Source organism: Peromyscus californicus, unplaced genomic scaffold (assembly GCF_007827085.1).
Source record: "Peromyscus californicus insignis strain IS unplaced genomic scaffold, ASM782708v3 Scaffold_5__1_contigs__length_169319896, whole genome shotgun sequence".
Classification (NCBI taxonomy): domain Eukaryota; kingdom Metazoa; phylum Chordata; class Mammalia; order Rodentia; family Cricetidae; genus Peromyscus; species Peromyscus californicus.
The window spans coordinates 137,985,013-137,999,240 of NW_026294573.1; the positions used below are offsets into that span (position 1 = coordinate 137,985,013).

Sequence of the window (14,228 nt, forward strand, 5' to 3'; positions counted from 1 at the left end):
GTTTGGTAATTTTCATAATATTCCAAATGGTCTCATGTTTATTCATTATGTTATGTGATCTGTAATCTTTGATGTTATTATTATAATTGTTTTAATGCACCCAAAACTATGTTCATAATCAACAAACTTAGTAGACAAATGTGTGTGTGTTTATTGCTCAGATCATAAGCCATCTTCTTAACTATCTCCCTCTCCTTAGGCTTCTCTATTGCCTGAGGCATAACATTATTGAAGTTAGTTCAATTAAGAGTGCTACAGTGGTCTCTAAGTGTTTGAATGCAAGGGCAATTTTAAATGCATGACTAATTTTAAATAAAAAAGCTAGAAGTGACTATGTGTAGTGAGGAAGGAATGTCATAGGTCCAAAGAACTTGAAAACAGGCTTTTTTATAACCAGTTAGTTGAACAATGAATACAAAACCTCTTGAAAGAAATTAAAATTGTTGCTACAGTGAACAAAATATCATTAATGCTATTATAAAGTTTTAGTGGTCCCCACAGAAAATCAAACCAGCCACAATTTTTTTTAAGTCATAACTTATCCCTGACCAAGAACCTAACTATCTTGAATTCTGTAAATGCTGAAGGAAGTGAGAAAACTTCTGAAGAAAATTTGGAAGCTACAGAGGTTGTTTCATTGGGTTTAATGAAAGAAAGTGTCTCCCTAACATGGACATATAATGAAGCTGTTAGCACTGATGCAGAAGCCTTCACTAGTTCTCTGGAAGATCCAGCTAAGATAAGTGATGAAGACTGTCAGTTACACTATAATGAAGCTTTCACTTTGTATTGGAAGAAGATGCTGTATATGTCTTCCTTACCTAGAGAAAAGTCATTATTTGTCTTCAAAACTTCAAAAACAGACTGATTGTCTTGTTAGGGGATTCATTTGGCCACTTTACTTTGAAATCAGTGGTCATTTACTATTCTGAAATTCCCAAAGCTATTGTGGGTGATACTCAGTCTACTGTACCTGTCTGTGTTCTACAAATGGAACAGCAAAGCCTAGATGACAGGACATCTGTTTACAATATGAATTTTTGAATATTTTAAGAACACTGTTTAAACACTCTGTTTAGGAAAAAATCCTTTAGAAACATTATTGCTCACTGACAATGCTATTATTGGTCAGCCAATAGCTCTGATGGAAATGTACAATAAGATTAATGTTTTCATGCCATAAACACAACATCCTTTATGTAGCTCATGGACCAAAGAATTGTTTCTACTTTAAGTCATAATGTGTAAGAAATACATTTCATGTGATTACCACAGATATTGATTCTTCTGGTAGATCTTAGCAAAATCTCTCACAAAGGAGTCACCACTCAATATGCCATTATGAATAGAGATTAAAATTCTACATTAACAGCAGTTTGAATAAGTTGATTGTAACCCTCAAGGATGACTTTCAGAAGTTGGAGACTTCAAAGTAGATGTGCTGGGTAGTTTATGCCAACTTGACACAAGCTAGAGTTATCTGAAAGAAGAGAACCTCAATTGAGAAAATGCCTCCATAGGACCTGGATATAGGACATTTTTTTAATTAGTTATTGAGGGGAAAAGGCCAAGCCCATTATGAGTGATGCCACTCTGGGCTGGTGGTCCTAGGTTCTATAAGAAAGCAGACTGAGCAAGCCATGGAGAGCAAACCAGTAAGCGCACCCCTCCATGACCTCTGCACCAGCTCCTGCCTCCAGGTCCTGCCCTGTTTGAGTTCCTGTCCTGACTTCCTTTGATGATGAACAGTGCTGTGGAGGTGTCAGCCAAGTCAACCATTCCCTCCCCACCTTTCCTTTTGGTCATGGCGTTTCATCGAAGCAATAGAAACCCTAACTGAGACAATAAATGTGACTAAATTGCTTGATGCAATCTCAGGACAAAACCTTAAAGAATGAACAATTATCTTTTGTGGATAAAAAAATGGTTTTATGAGAGAAAGTATTCTTGTTGAAGAATTTATGAGGTTTGTTGAAATAACAATAGATTTAGAATACTATATTAATATACTTGATATAGCAACATCATGATTTGAGAGGACTGACTATAATTTTGAAATAAAGTCCAGTGTGGGAAAATTCTGTCAGAATGTATTTTGTGCCACAAAGTCTTTGTCAGAAGGAGAATCAGTCAGTGTGGTTTTTTTTATTAAAGACATTGCCACAGCTACCCTACCATGAACAGATGGCCACCATTAACATAAAGCAAGGGCCTCCACTGTCAAAAGATAGAATGATTGAGAGATGGTTCTGATGATTTTCAGTTTTTTATTTTCCCCAATGATGTGTTTTATAATAACACACACACACATTTTTAGACTAAATGCCATTAATTTGTATTAAATAGAATACAATATAGTTTGAAAATAGCATTTAAAAATGAAATTTAGACTAAAATATGTTGGCCTTGAATATCAGGGTTCAGCTGATTTCCTGCCTCAGTCTCTTGAGTATCTGGGATTACCGGTTTGTGGCACTGGTCCTGGTCACTGTGAATGTAACTCTTATATGTAGTAGGAAAACAAAAAATTGTGTGACTTTAATGCAGTGGTCTAGAACCAGACCACTCATATCTCTGAGGTATAACTTTAATGGAGAAATGTTATTAACCTTCAGAGGATGATTTCAAAAGTAGCTGTACTCCAAAATAAGTATAACTCTCAGTGGTTCCTCCTTACAAATCCTGCTTCTATATGAGTGGTACATGTGAAAAGATCATCGATGTTCAAATACCAAGGATGGAACTCATGTGGAAGATAGTGCAGAGTGCACGGAACTCTGGTTTAGACTCTTCTCCTCTGGAGTACCATGCATGAACATTAGATTTTTTTGCTCTCCCACAGGTTCAGGAGCCTCTGATCATTTAGTGTTTCTCATTAATGTTCTCCTTCCTTTCTAGTCTGCTTGTGAGACTATTAAGTGAATTTCAAATTTCACTTTGGAAGGTTTTGACAGTTCTGAAAATTTTAATTGGATCTTCTTTAAATTTTTGGTTCCTCTGCTGCTGAGACTTTCTGGTTTGTTTGGTTTTTGTTTGTTTGTTTTGTTTTAAGAGCCTTCACAATTGTTGGTGGGGGCATTTATATGATCGATGCTCTAAAGTCTTCGTTTATGATACTAGTGTCATCTGGATCTCAGCTGTGAGCCAATGATGCTGCCACCTCACCAGTCATGTCTCTTTAGACTCTTCACCCACATCAGTTGCAATTTTTATGATTGCTAATTGTCTTGAGTAATTTCATACTATATTTTGGACACTGGAGATATGAGTTTCTACTTAAGAAATTTTATAAAGAATGTTAATAGTTTCACTTTAAAATGCAGTTGACTACACTGGTTAGTTCCAGGCCACAAATTCCAATCTATCTTTTGTGGGCTGTGGTTCAAATATCAATTTAGTTCTTTAAACCTTTATAGATCCAAGATCTTTTTGTTCCTGTAGCTGAAAAGCTGAGGTTTAATTGTACTGTCCAATGTGCTTCCAGTCTTCCTGTGTCTAGAGAAGAAAAAGTAAAATAGGCATTAGGAATTGATGGCTAAATCTATTGTAGTCTAGCTCCACTGAACAGAAGGGAAGCTTCTTCTCTTCCAAAATGTGAGTTCTTGGCTTTTGGGCTCAGGCACTGGGATTCTAGAGGCTGGACAATGGGGAGAAGGGTAGAATGTCTTTATACTAGTGGCTATATCTCTTGCTTTCTGAGTCAAAATTCCAGAATTCTGAGTACTCTGGGTCTAGGCTCTTGTGCCTACCTCCAGGTTTCTCATGCACTGAGTCCAGGCTAAGGAAGAAAGAACAAGGTTAAACTGATGTGTGGTGTTACTTTAACATTGGGTCTTCTCCCTGTGCTTCTGCAGCAGGTCACCTCAGAATGCTCACGCGTTCTGTTGAGCTTTCTTGGTTGCATTACATGGTGGTACTAAGGTGGCATGTTTTGTTACATCTTACCTAAAGTTTGGGCTCTGGATTATATTTATGACTATGTCTTCAATTATGTCAGTCATTCATTGCACTTAAAACTTAAATTTATTTTCTTTTGTTGACAGTGACTAAATATGAGGTGTATATTACAACAGGTGAGCTCTGGAATGCTGGAACTGTAGCAAATGTCTACCTTTCTGTCTATGGGGAAAAAGGAGATACAGGATCCAGGAAACTCTCTAGATCAAAGAGCGCTTTAATATTTTTAAGAGGACAAGTGAGTAAACAAAAATTACTTTGTTTGGTTTTTAAAGTATTATTGTGGTAAAAACATGTGGAATTTGCCACAGTGGCCATCCTGTGCATTTGAAATACATAGTTCACTAGTATGTTGGTTAGTTTTTGCCAAGATGAAACAAACTAAAGATACCCTGCAAGAGGGAACCTCATTTCAGGAATTGCCTCTAACAGATCGGACTGTGTGCATGTCTGTGGGACATTTTCTTGATTAACAATTGGTGTGAGGGTCATAGCCCACTGTGGGTGGTACAACCCCAGAACCACCTGGTCCTGAGTTATATACAAAAACAGCAAGCCAGTAAGCAACTTTCCTCCATGGTTCAAGCCTCTGCTCCTACTTGAGTTTCTGTCTGGATTTCCCTCAATGCTAAATGGTGATTGGGATGTAGAAGTCAAGTGAACCCTTTCTTCCTTGGGTTGATTTTGATCTGAGTGTTCTATTGCTGCAACAGAAAACAAGGACAAGTATTTTAAACATGCAGATGGTATACCTCTTAGATGATTTGACTTAAAATTTCCAATAATAAGATAAAAAGTTGGAGGTGAAAGTCACATGCACTGAGCAGATATCAGACCTTAAATTTTTAACTTTTATTTATGTTTTCTTTGCATTTGTAACCCAGAGTGGGATACTTAAGCAAAGCTGAAGGACAGCCATGAGCCATAGTACCTACCCAGCCACATATTTGTTGGAACAACAGATAAGGCTTTCCAGTATACATATTGCTGAGCTCAGATGTTCCATAGATTAGATGTATTAAATGTATTTTTAACTTACAATTGATTTATTGTAATTTAACCCTATCATAAACCAAGAAGAATCTATAGTCACATGTACATGTTTTCTAGAAAGTTTTCACTTTCTGAAGCTACAAATCTATAATTATTCAATAAAAAATCCTCAATTTACTTTTCCTGTTCTGTTTATGTGGACTGATTACTTTAAATACCTCATATGAATTGAATTACAGTAATTTTGATGACTGGCTTTTTTCACTTAGCACAATGTCTTTAAATTGCATCTATGAAGTCAGATGTGACAGTATTTTCTTCTTTTAAACACTGATTAATATTAAATTGAGTGTATATAACACAACACTGTTTATAAATCCACTCATGGGTAGATATATGGGTTGCCACCACTTTGTGAATATTGTAAATAATATATGGAATTACAAATATTCTTGAGATAATTTCTTCAGGTACTTTGAATAGGGAACTACTGGGCTATATGGTAGTTTATTTTTAATCTTGGAGAAACTGCCACCTTGTTTCCAATAGTGGTTATAATATTTTACAGTTTTATCAATGATGGGCAATGTTAAGGATTCCTGGTTATTTTCTTTCTTAAGCAACAGTTATTCTTGTGGGCATGGATTATAGATTATTTTAGTTTTAGTTTATATTTCTCTAATAACTAGTGATATTAAACAATTCTCATATGCTTATTGTCAATTTTCATGGAAAGAATTGTCAATTTTTAAAGTGGGTTAATTTTGTTTTTTATTGTTGAATCATAGGAGTTATTTGTGCCTAAGGCTCAGGTAACTTTGTGGAAGAGGGGGCAGAAAGGTGGCAAGAAGCAGAGGGTCAGGGAGTTTGCTGTTATGTAGTGTCTCCTAGCAACCTCAGAAGCTACACCAACAGGACCACCATGAGTGAGCTGAATAAGGATGACATCAAATAAGTGTACAGGGGAAATTCCACAAACCTTGAACCCCACACAAAGAACTATAGGCAACCAAGTCAAAGCTTGGAATGCAGAGGTAGTCTTCCCCAGAGAAAAGCACAGTCCAAATGGTCCAGTCCGAATGATCATCTCTGAAAACATACATACAAGAAACATTATATAGATTCAATAGGCTGTATTTAAGAATATATATTTTATGTGCATATACATATTCATATATGCATACAATAATAATTATTGAATAAAAGAGGCCAAGAATTTGAAGGAGAGCAGATAGGGCTACTTAAGAGGATTTGGAAGGAAAAAGAGAAGGAAGAAATGTAATTGTATTATAATCTAAAAAAGAAAAACACAAAAGCTCAACAATGGCAAAAAGGGAAAGTATTTGTGCCTGTGGACCTGAACCTTTCTTTGTACTTCCTCATTATTGAAATTCTTACTTTGTTTATTCTCTGCTCCTCCTGCCTAAAATCTTTATGACTGTTACTTTTAATTCTCTCTTGACTAACTTAATTCTGTCCATTTCATTAGGACTAATTTATGATTTATTTTGTCATTTCGTTTAGAGCACATCACCTTGCTTCTTTATATCTCTGGATTTTATATATTGGTTCAAGCCCTAGATAAGAACCACATGCCCCATGTTGTCAGTCTGGCTTAATACAGGAAGTAGACTTGCCTGCCCCAGACTAGATGTTAGTCTAAACTCTTGTTTATTTTTCATTACTTAATATTTTAATGTTACTGTTGAATCTATGACTGTGTACAGGCAACTGCTGTATCACTTAGATATAATGTCTGTCCTCTTTTTGCTGAAACAATTTTTTTTAACTGACTGGGTCTCAGTTTGTCTAGGATGTAGCCAAGGAAGCTGGCCTTGAATTTGAAATCCTCTTGCCTTAATTTCTCTGGTAGGAGATTATGGGCCTGAATCATGGGGGAGAGTTTAAAAATGTTGTTTATGTCCAACTGTTGTGTGTTTTATCTTTCCCAGAACACTAAGTTTTTACTAAGTTTGTCAGTGCCCTAATAGGCAGGATGGAAGCCAGTCTGTGAGAAGCAGCTGGGTGTGTTCCAAATAATGTAGTTCCTTTTCTCCTTAGAGAACCTGGGAGCTCTAGGTTCTCTCTCATTGTCTTTATAACACCCAGGAGAGATTCTATGACAATTGCTTGTACTCCTCTTCAGAATGTATGCTTTCAATTCTTTTGTTATGTTCCTTATTGCAACCAAGGGCCTTCAGATCCCATCAACTCTAAAGACAGATGCTTAGGTGGAGCGAGTCATAGGTGAGAGCTGTATGAAGTGCCTACATACTAGTCCCAGTTGCTTGTGCTGTCAGCTCTTAAATGGAGGTTAAAATGCTTCACCCGTGGACAGTGGCTGGAAGCTGGGGCATTAAGTGTATCGCCAAATCCTGTTCCAGGGATGTGATTATTAATCTTAATTGTCAACTCAACTGGATTTAGAACCGCAGCCACATCAGCTGAATTAATCCTGCTGTCAATCAGTTGATCAGTGTCACAGCCAGATCATACTCACAACTTGTCTTTATTTTCTTACTGTAGACAGATTTGTATCTTTTCTTAATGAACATACCTTTTACAATTGAATTTTGCCACATCTGAATTTATATTTTCGGTAAGAATCAAAATTATAATCCACATCTAATTAGAGTTTTGTTCTTATTGGTTGCAGATTGATACCTTCTTCCTAGAGGCTGTAAATCTTGGAAATTTATGCAAGATTGTAATAGGCCATGATGGACTTGGCCCAGGTAAGGCTCATTCACAGAGCTCTAATGGATGTCTGCTTCTACTCCATCCATATGAAACTCTGCATGACTCTAGTAAACAGTCAGAATAACTTCTAGAAACTTCCTTCTTTAGAGAAGGAAGGGACTAAGGAAGGAAAGGAGGATACTATTACATATTATTGAAATGAAAATATATTCCCCAGATCTCCTATAAAATTGATGTATTTTCTTCAAAATGGTATAAGCTGACTGAGTGGATGCCACATGATAGGCCTGGGATGCCAGAAAGAATCATTTATAAAGAGGCATCTGGGGTGTGAATGATGTGGAGGATACCTGTGATGGGGACAACCATAAAAGACTCCTCATTGTCCAACAGTAATGAGTTCAGAAACATGTCTTAGCAGTGAGGACTTGGCTATGTTTCCTACTTCCATCTTGTTCATGAGTCTTCCCAGTTTTCCCATTAACTCTGTGAGATAATTAAAAAATTTCTAATGAACTTATTTACTGTATTATATAAACAACAATACTATAAAGAAATGCCATTTGATTAAGGGATACATACTGAAAAACAAAAGTATAATGCATACAAACAGAGATTTACTAAAATGTGTCAATATTATTTCCATATTAGGAACAAAGGTCTTGCACAAATATAAAGTGAATGTATGTTTCAATAATGAAGGGGAGAATTGGCAGGTTATCAAAGCTGGTTTAAAGAGGTTACAAAAGCCCCCCAAATATAAATATATAATTAGTGAGATTAGAAAGAGCAGCAGATAAGATCCATAAAGTAAATAAAATAGCATCAGTTTCTTATAAACTGTAAAAATATACCTTTGAAGTAGTCTTCTCTCTTGGACAAAATTTATTTGGAGTTTAATCAGATGTCAATTATTTGCATATTGTTATTTTGTTAGTTGTCAGCTGGTTTAACTCTCAAGTGATGATTCACTCTTCCAGGAGTAAGAGGACTTCCAAGTAGCTTTTACGATAGTGCCCTGATATAGCATTTGGAGAGTCACATAGTCATATTTTGCCTCATTTCAGAGTTAACTTTTCTAAACAAGGGTAGAAATTCTCAGCCTGAAAAATTCCCACTTTGAATCACGTGTTATACTCAGGAGACATTAAATATGTCAGTTCCAATTATTATATGAGTATGATATAATATGAATATGTAAATAAAATGAAGCAAGTTTATTCATAATCTTATATGGTAGAGTAAAATTCAAGGTGACAATTATTAAAAGGTATAGGAAAGAAAATTTCTGTTAATATTTCTGTTAACATTTATGATTCCCAATGAGACTTTAAAACTAGTGAGAATTTATTTAACAAACAACATTCAGTCAAATATATGAAGATTCAAGAAGAAATTAAAAAAACCTACACAATAGAAGTCTATCATGTTTCCGAATCTGGAAGGTTTTCCAGGTACTTAATTATACCTTCAAGTGTGGCAGAATGGCATTTTCACTAAAAACTCCATGAACCATTTCATATTTTATCAGGTCCCAAATGAAATCTCTGTGGATAATGAAAACGGGACCATTCTGTTGAAATTTTATTTTTCAAAACTATGAGTCAAATACCCTTATTTTCTTTATAAAATTGAAAGAAAAATACCACAATAAATTTCCCTCAAAAGCCACATTTTCTAATTATAATGTAATAAAATCTAAAATTTAATAAAAAATATCAAATTCAATTCCTTGTATACTTTCAGTTTTTTCTACAATTTTGAAGCAAAATGAAAATCCTTCCTATAATTATAATGTAACACAGTGTTATCTTTATTGTCTGATTGCCTGCAGAGGCTCACAATAATAGGTTTTAGGTTCTCAACATCTTTGTTACAGTCTGTTTCAAAATAGCCCAGACTTGGTAATTTATAAAGACCACAGATTTACTTCTTACTGTTGTAGTAACTGGGAAGTCCAACAAGAAAATGCAGAGTGTTTCTAGTACTTGGAGAAGCGGAGGTCCAATCCCTAGCACTGAGGAAACACACACACACACACACACACACACACACACACACACACACACACACACTTGTATATGGTGAAAATCTCTCTTAGACTTCACATGACGAAAGGGCAAAAAAGGCCGATGTGCCCTGTTGAGTCCTTTTATAAGATATCACAGTTCTGAGGGCAGAGTCTTTAGGATGTAGTCACTCCCTAAAATCTCCAACTCTTATTACTGTCATTAATCTTTCTAGCTCTTAATCTAGTCCTGAGTTTTCTCAAAAATGAGAAAAAATGACAATATATTTTTATGTGAATAGCTTATTGTTATTTTTTTAGTTTGCAAAGTTGGTATTTGTAAGATTAATTCCTCATTTCCTTTAAGAGTTACTACTTAGCATCTTTCAGCCCTCATCAGAGAAATTTCTTGCAGTAAATAGGATTTAAAACAGAGGCCAATAGTTAGACAGAGTCTAGAGAATGAGAGACTGTAGAGCACTTAGTCCTCAATGGGATGTCTTCATCAAACCCTTCCTCTCAAGGGCCAGGTATCTGTGTGAAAGAAGAGGCAGAAGAGCCAGAGGTATATCACTCCAAGGGCACTGTGTCTTCCAGACACAACAGTGTTGATGTACATATGAACTTACAGAGACTGTGATAGCACTCTCAAGACCTGCACAAGTTCAAGTCAGGCAAAAATCCCAGCACAGAGGAGAGGAAACAGACACAAAGTCCCACCCCTAACCAGGAAGCTATTTGCGATTGATACCTGCTGGGAAATGAAAATGAGTTTTCTCCAATGGAGTGTCAGCAGGAATATCAACTGCACCCCAGGGCAGGCCCCATGCCTAGGAATAGTTGGCCAACATAAAGTGAACTCCATGTCATTTTGTGGCTTTTTGTTTTGTTTTGACGTCTTTTCTGTCTTACTGTTTTTTGTTTGTTTATTCTTTTTTGTTTTTGTTTTTTAGAAAGAGAAAGAACATTAAGTTGGGTGGGATGGACCTAGAGGAGTTGGGAAAGGAAAACATGATCAAACTATACTGTATGAAAATACTTAAATAAAATAAAATTATTAAATAATTTAAAAATAACTTAATAAAATACAAAATTTAAAGTTTACTTTTTAAAAAGTTACTACTTAGGTTTCTCAGTTGCTTCTACAACCTGTCAGAATTCTAGTAACCTTTTGGCTTTCTTAAAGAAAAAGAGCATTTTTTTTTAGTAGCACTTCAGAGTAAAATTAAAATAACATTTTTGGGGGAATGACAGTTAGCAATGGCCTATGATTGTAAAACGTATCATGTGACAGTGATTTTTGAAGTGATCTGGGAACTTAGCTGAAAATTCAGTTCGTAGGTAGCTAACCATCCTACTTTGTTTGGATTTGTTTTAGTACAGAAAATTCCATGTCAGGAACCTCCTCCTTCTTGCACAGACTGGACCGTTTTGTCCCAGTGGGCTGTCGCTTCCCCACCCTCCTGACCCAGAAACTGAGTATGCGCCAGCAGAGCCCGTTATCTTTATTGGCCTTGGTGGCTCAAATGCTCAATGAAGCTTGAGAACCAGTGGTCTGGGGAACTGTGGGGAGCCCGCCACTGCCTGGCAGTGGAGCATGAGGGTCATGGAGCAAGGCAGAAAACAGACAAGGGGGGCCATGCTGGCTTTGTTTTGTTCTGAAGCTGTTCAGTTTTAGTGCCTGTTCAGCTTTAGTGAACCAACTTAAGGAGTTTTAATTCGGAAAGGGTATATTTTGATATGGATCTTTGTGCAGACAAAACTACTGTTAGTAGTTAAAGTATCCTATTATTTCCAGTAAATGAAATTGTGTTTCATCCAACCTTAGTTTGCAAGTTAATATGAATGTAAACATTTAAAAAGAGATTATTGCCTTTATATGTACCAGTCCTTGCTTATCTGAGTCCTTAGATACACTATCTGAGCAACTGGTTATTTTTAGCATATTTTAAAATGTGTGCTTTGTTTATATAGACTTACATAATATTTGGGAAACCTTGGTAACTTTATGGAAATATAAAGTATTACTAATTCATAAAATATATATTCTTGAAGATGTTAGGTCTAGGATTGTGAATATAATTTTTGAAATCAAGGGTATAATTATGCTGCATTTATTTGGAGAATCATATTGAAATATATGTCATAAAATTCTTAAAACAATGTTGTTCTTTTGTTGAACTGCATTAAATGTTTATCATTATCCTTCTGTAACAAATAGCTTTTTAGAAGTAGTTGAGATTTATGTTACACAAAATTTACTTAGAATTGAGACCTGTTACCCAAAGCATGCAATAATCCTGTATATACTCTACATATTCGTTAATATATTTTACTTTCTTAAATCTGTTCTTAGGCAATGGCTGGTTTCTTGAGGATATTGTGATCAGAGATCCCACTACCAACAATGAGTTTGCCTTCTTCTGTCACAGGTGTGTTTACATTGGCAAGTTAGTTCACATTAGACAGTTCTAAGTTCATATATTGGTGAGAACTAGAGAGCTTATCAATTATTCCTGGTCCCCGAGGTTTTGTTATAGAACATTCATGAACATCAATCTTTTTATTAATTTATTCTGTGACAGTTTTATGTTCATATATAATACATTGTCTTAGTCATCTCCCCAACTTCCTACTATCTTTCTTCCACCCCACCACCCTCCACTCTCCTCCCATGAGTTGCCATTCCATTTCCCATTTTCATGGGCTTTTTTTGTTAGTTTTGTTTTTGCTTTATGTCCCACTAGATTTAACCAGGCACATGTGCACGAGTCTGTGGAGCTACAGACAATGACTCTCTCCTGGCAGATATCGACTGCCGTTGCCTCCCCTGGGCATGACTTCATGAATCCTCCTTTTAACTGCATGCCTACAGACTCAGTCTTGTACAGGCAACTGCAAATGCAACTGCAGCTACTCACAAGTGTCATGGCCATGTCATCTATTATAAGAACCTCATAGCCCTCCCTGTCTTCCAGCTCTTACATTCTTTCTATCCACTCTCCCATGATGTTTCTTGATCCTTGGAAGAGGTGACATGGGTATTCTGTTTAAGGATGAGCACTCAACAGTTACTTGTTCTCAATACTTGACCAGCTACAAGTCTGCATTAACCACCATCCACTGCAAAGTGAAGCTCCTTTGATTAATTCTGAGGATATTAATCTTTAGGGCCACTTCTTTTATGGAAAAATATTATCAGTTTTATGTCTAATCATTCTGTGTGACTGAAATTGAATACTTTGGAAAAGTTTGATAGAGCTTAAAGCATGATTTTCCTTTGTATATTACTAGGAAAGTAAGAGTTAATGATGTGAAAATGTGAACTCTTTGATGATTATCTTCAAAAATAATCAATTGTATAATAAGTGTTAATTGCAGCTTTTATGAAACCGCTGACCCATTGCTAATGGGCCCTGACTGCTAACTCCTTTCTCTAGCAGCAGTGGCAGATTTACTGTTTCTTTGGGCACTCATCTTCCCCCTTCCTTATGGAACTAATAGTACCATTGTCTAAATAACTGACTGGAGCTTGGCCTGTAGCTGGTAGCCAAAGGACAGGATAAAGCTATTAGTTCAATGGATATAGAATCTATGGCACTGGCAGTTAGCGGCAACTGACAGACTCACCTGTGGATTGAAGAAAGCATCTACCCTTCAGCAGAGGGTTTGTTCCTCCTCCCTCACACTCTTACTGTCATTGAAGGATTTTTCTCTCTCCATCTGTGCTACTCAGGCCCTCATGACTCAGCGCTCCCCATTAACTCGGTGCCCATGCATTTTTCCCCCATTCCCACTTTCCATTATTTCTGACTTGGGAACATAAGTGCCAATGGATTGGGTAAATAAAAAACTTGAAAATAATTGATATATTTTTCTTTCCATAGATGGCTGGATGAAGGAGAAGATGATGGTAAAATTGTCAGAGAAGTGTATGCTCGGGATAACACTATCTTCTCTGTGAGTGAGTGTCATAAATACAAATAAATACATATGGCAAATCATGTTTTGTGATGACTAAGGAAAGCACAATACTCTGGAAATTAATCAACTTCTTTATATTTACAGGGAAGAAGCTAGAACTTAAGATAAAAGAAACAGTAAGACTTATTTCAAATGATTTAGTACATATGATTTCAAATAGCTGTTTGATGTGTTAAGCAAAAACAGTATTCCATTTTTGGTAAGGACTACTGATTAGTAGTTTCTTCTCAGATGGTCTTTGCTTTGTTTATATTTTAGTGGGCAGCCGAGAGCTGGAAGTTCATGAAAGGAAATACTCTTCAGTTCTACAGCAAGCTTACTGGAGGGTTTGTCCGCCTGCATCCAGATGGTACAGTTGATGCTGTTGGAGAGCAGACAGACAGATATGGTAAAGTAATTCCTTTGTATGAAAAGTGAGCATGTTGTGTGTTCAAACTGCAACTGCAGTGAAGAAGTCACATGAAGCAACATGGCACAGACAGAAACACTTCTGATTCATTATACATTTGCTTTATTTATTGAATGATTTCATCATTTTGTATCCAGAAACCTTTTACTGTTGCCAAATGTTTGAGAAGGAACTACG

At 36.2% G+C, this 14,228-nt stretch overlaps 1 protein-coding gene across 1 annotated transcript in view; it reads left to right on the top strand.

Moving 5' to 3' along the window:
* Rp1 (RP1 axonemal microtubule associated) overlaps positions 1-14,228 on the top strand; it is a 248,267-nt gene that overhangs the window by 113,679 nt on the left and 120,360 nt on the right. Inside the window, exons 6-11 of the mRNA XM_052717680.1 lie at positions 4,044-4,195; positions 7,607-7,685; positions 12,015-12,090; positions 13,546-13,622; positions 13,727-13,758; positions 13,901-14,030. Coding sequence (XP_052573640.1) covers positions 4,044-4,195; positions 7,607-7,685; positions 12,015-12,090; positions 13,546-13,622; positions 13,727-13,758; positions 13,901-14,030 — 546 coding nt within the window. The remainder of the gene's footprint in view (positions 1-4,043; positions 4,196-7,606; positions 7,686-12,014; positions 12,091-13,545; positions 13,623-13,726; positions 13,759-13,900; positions 14,031-14,228) is intronic.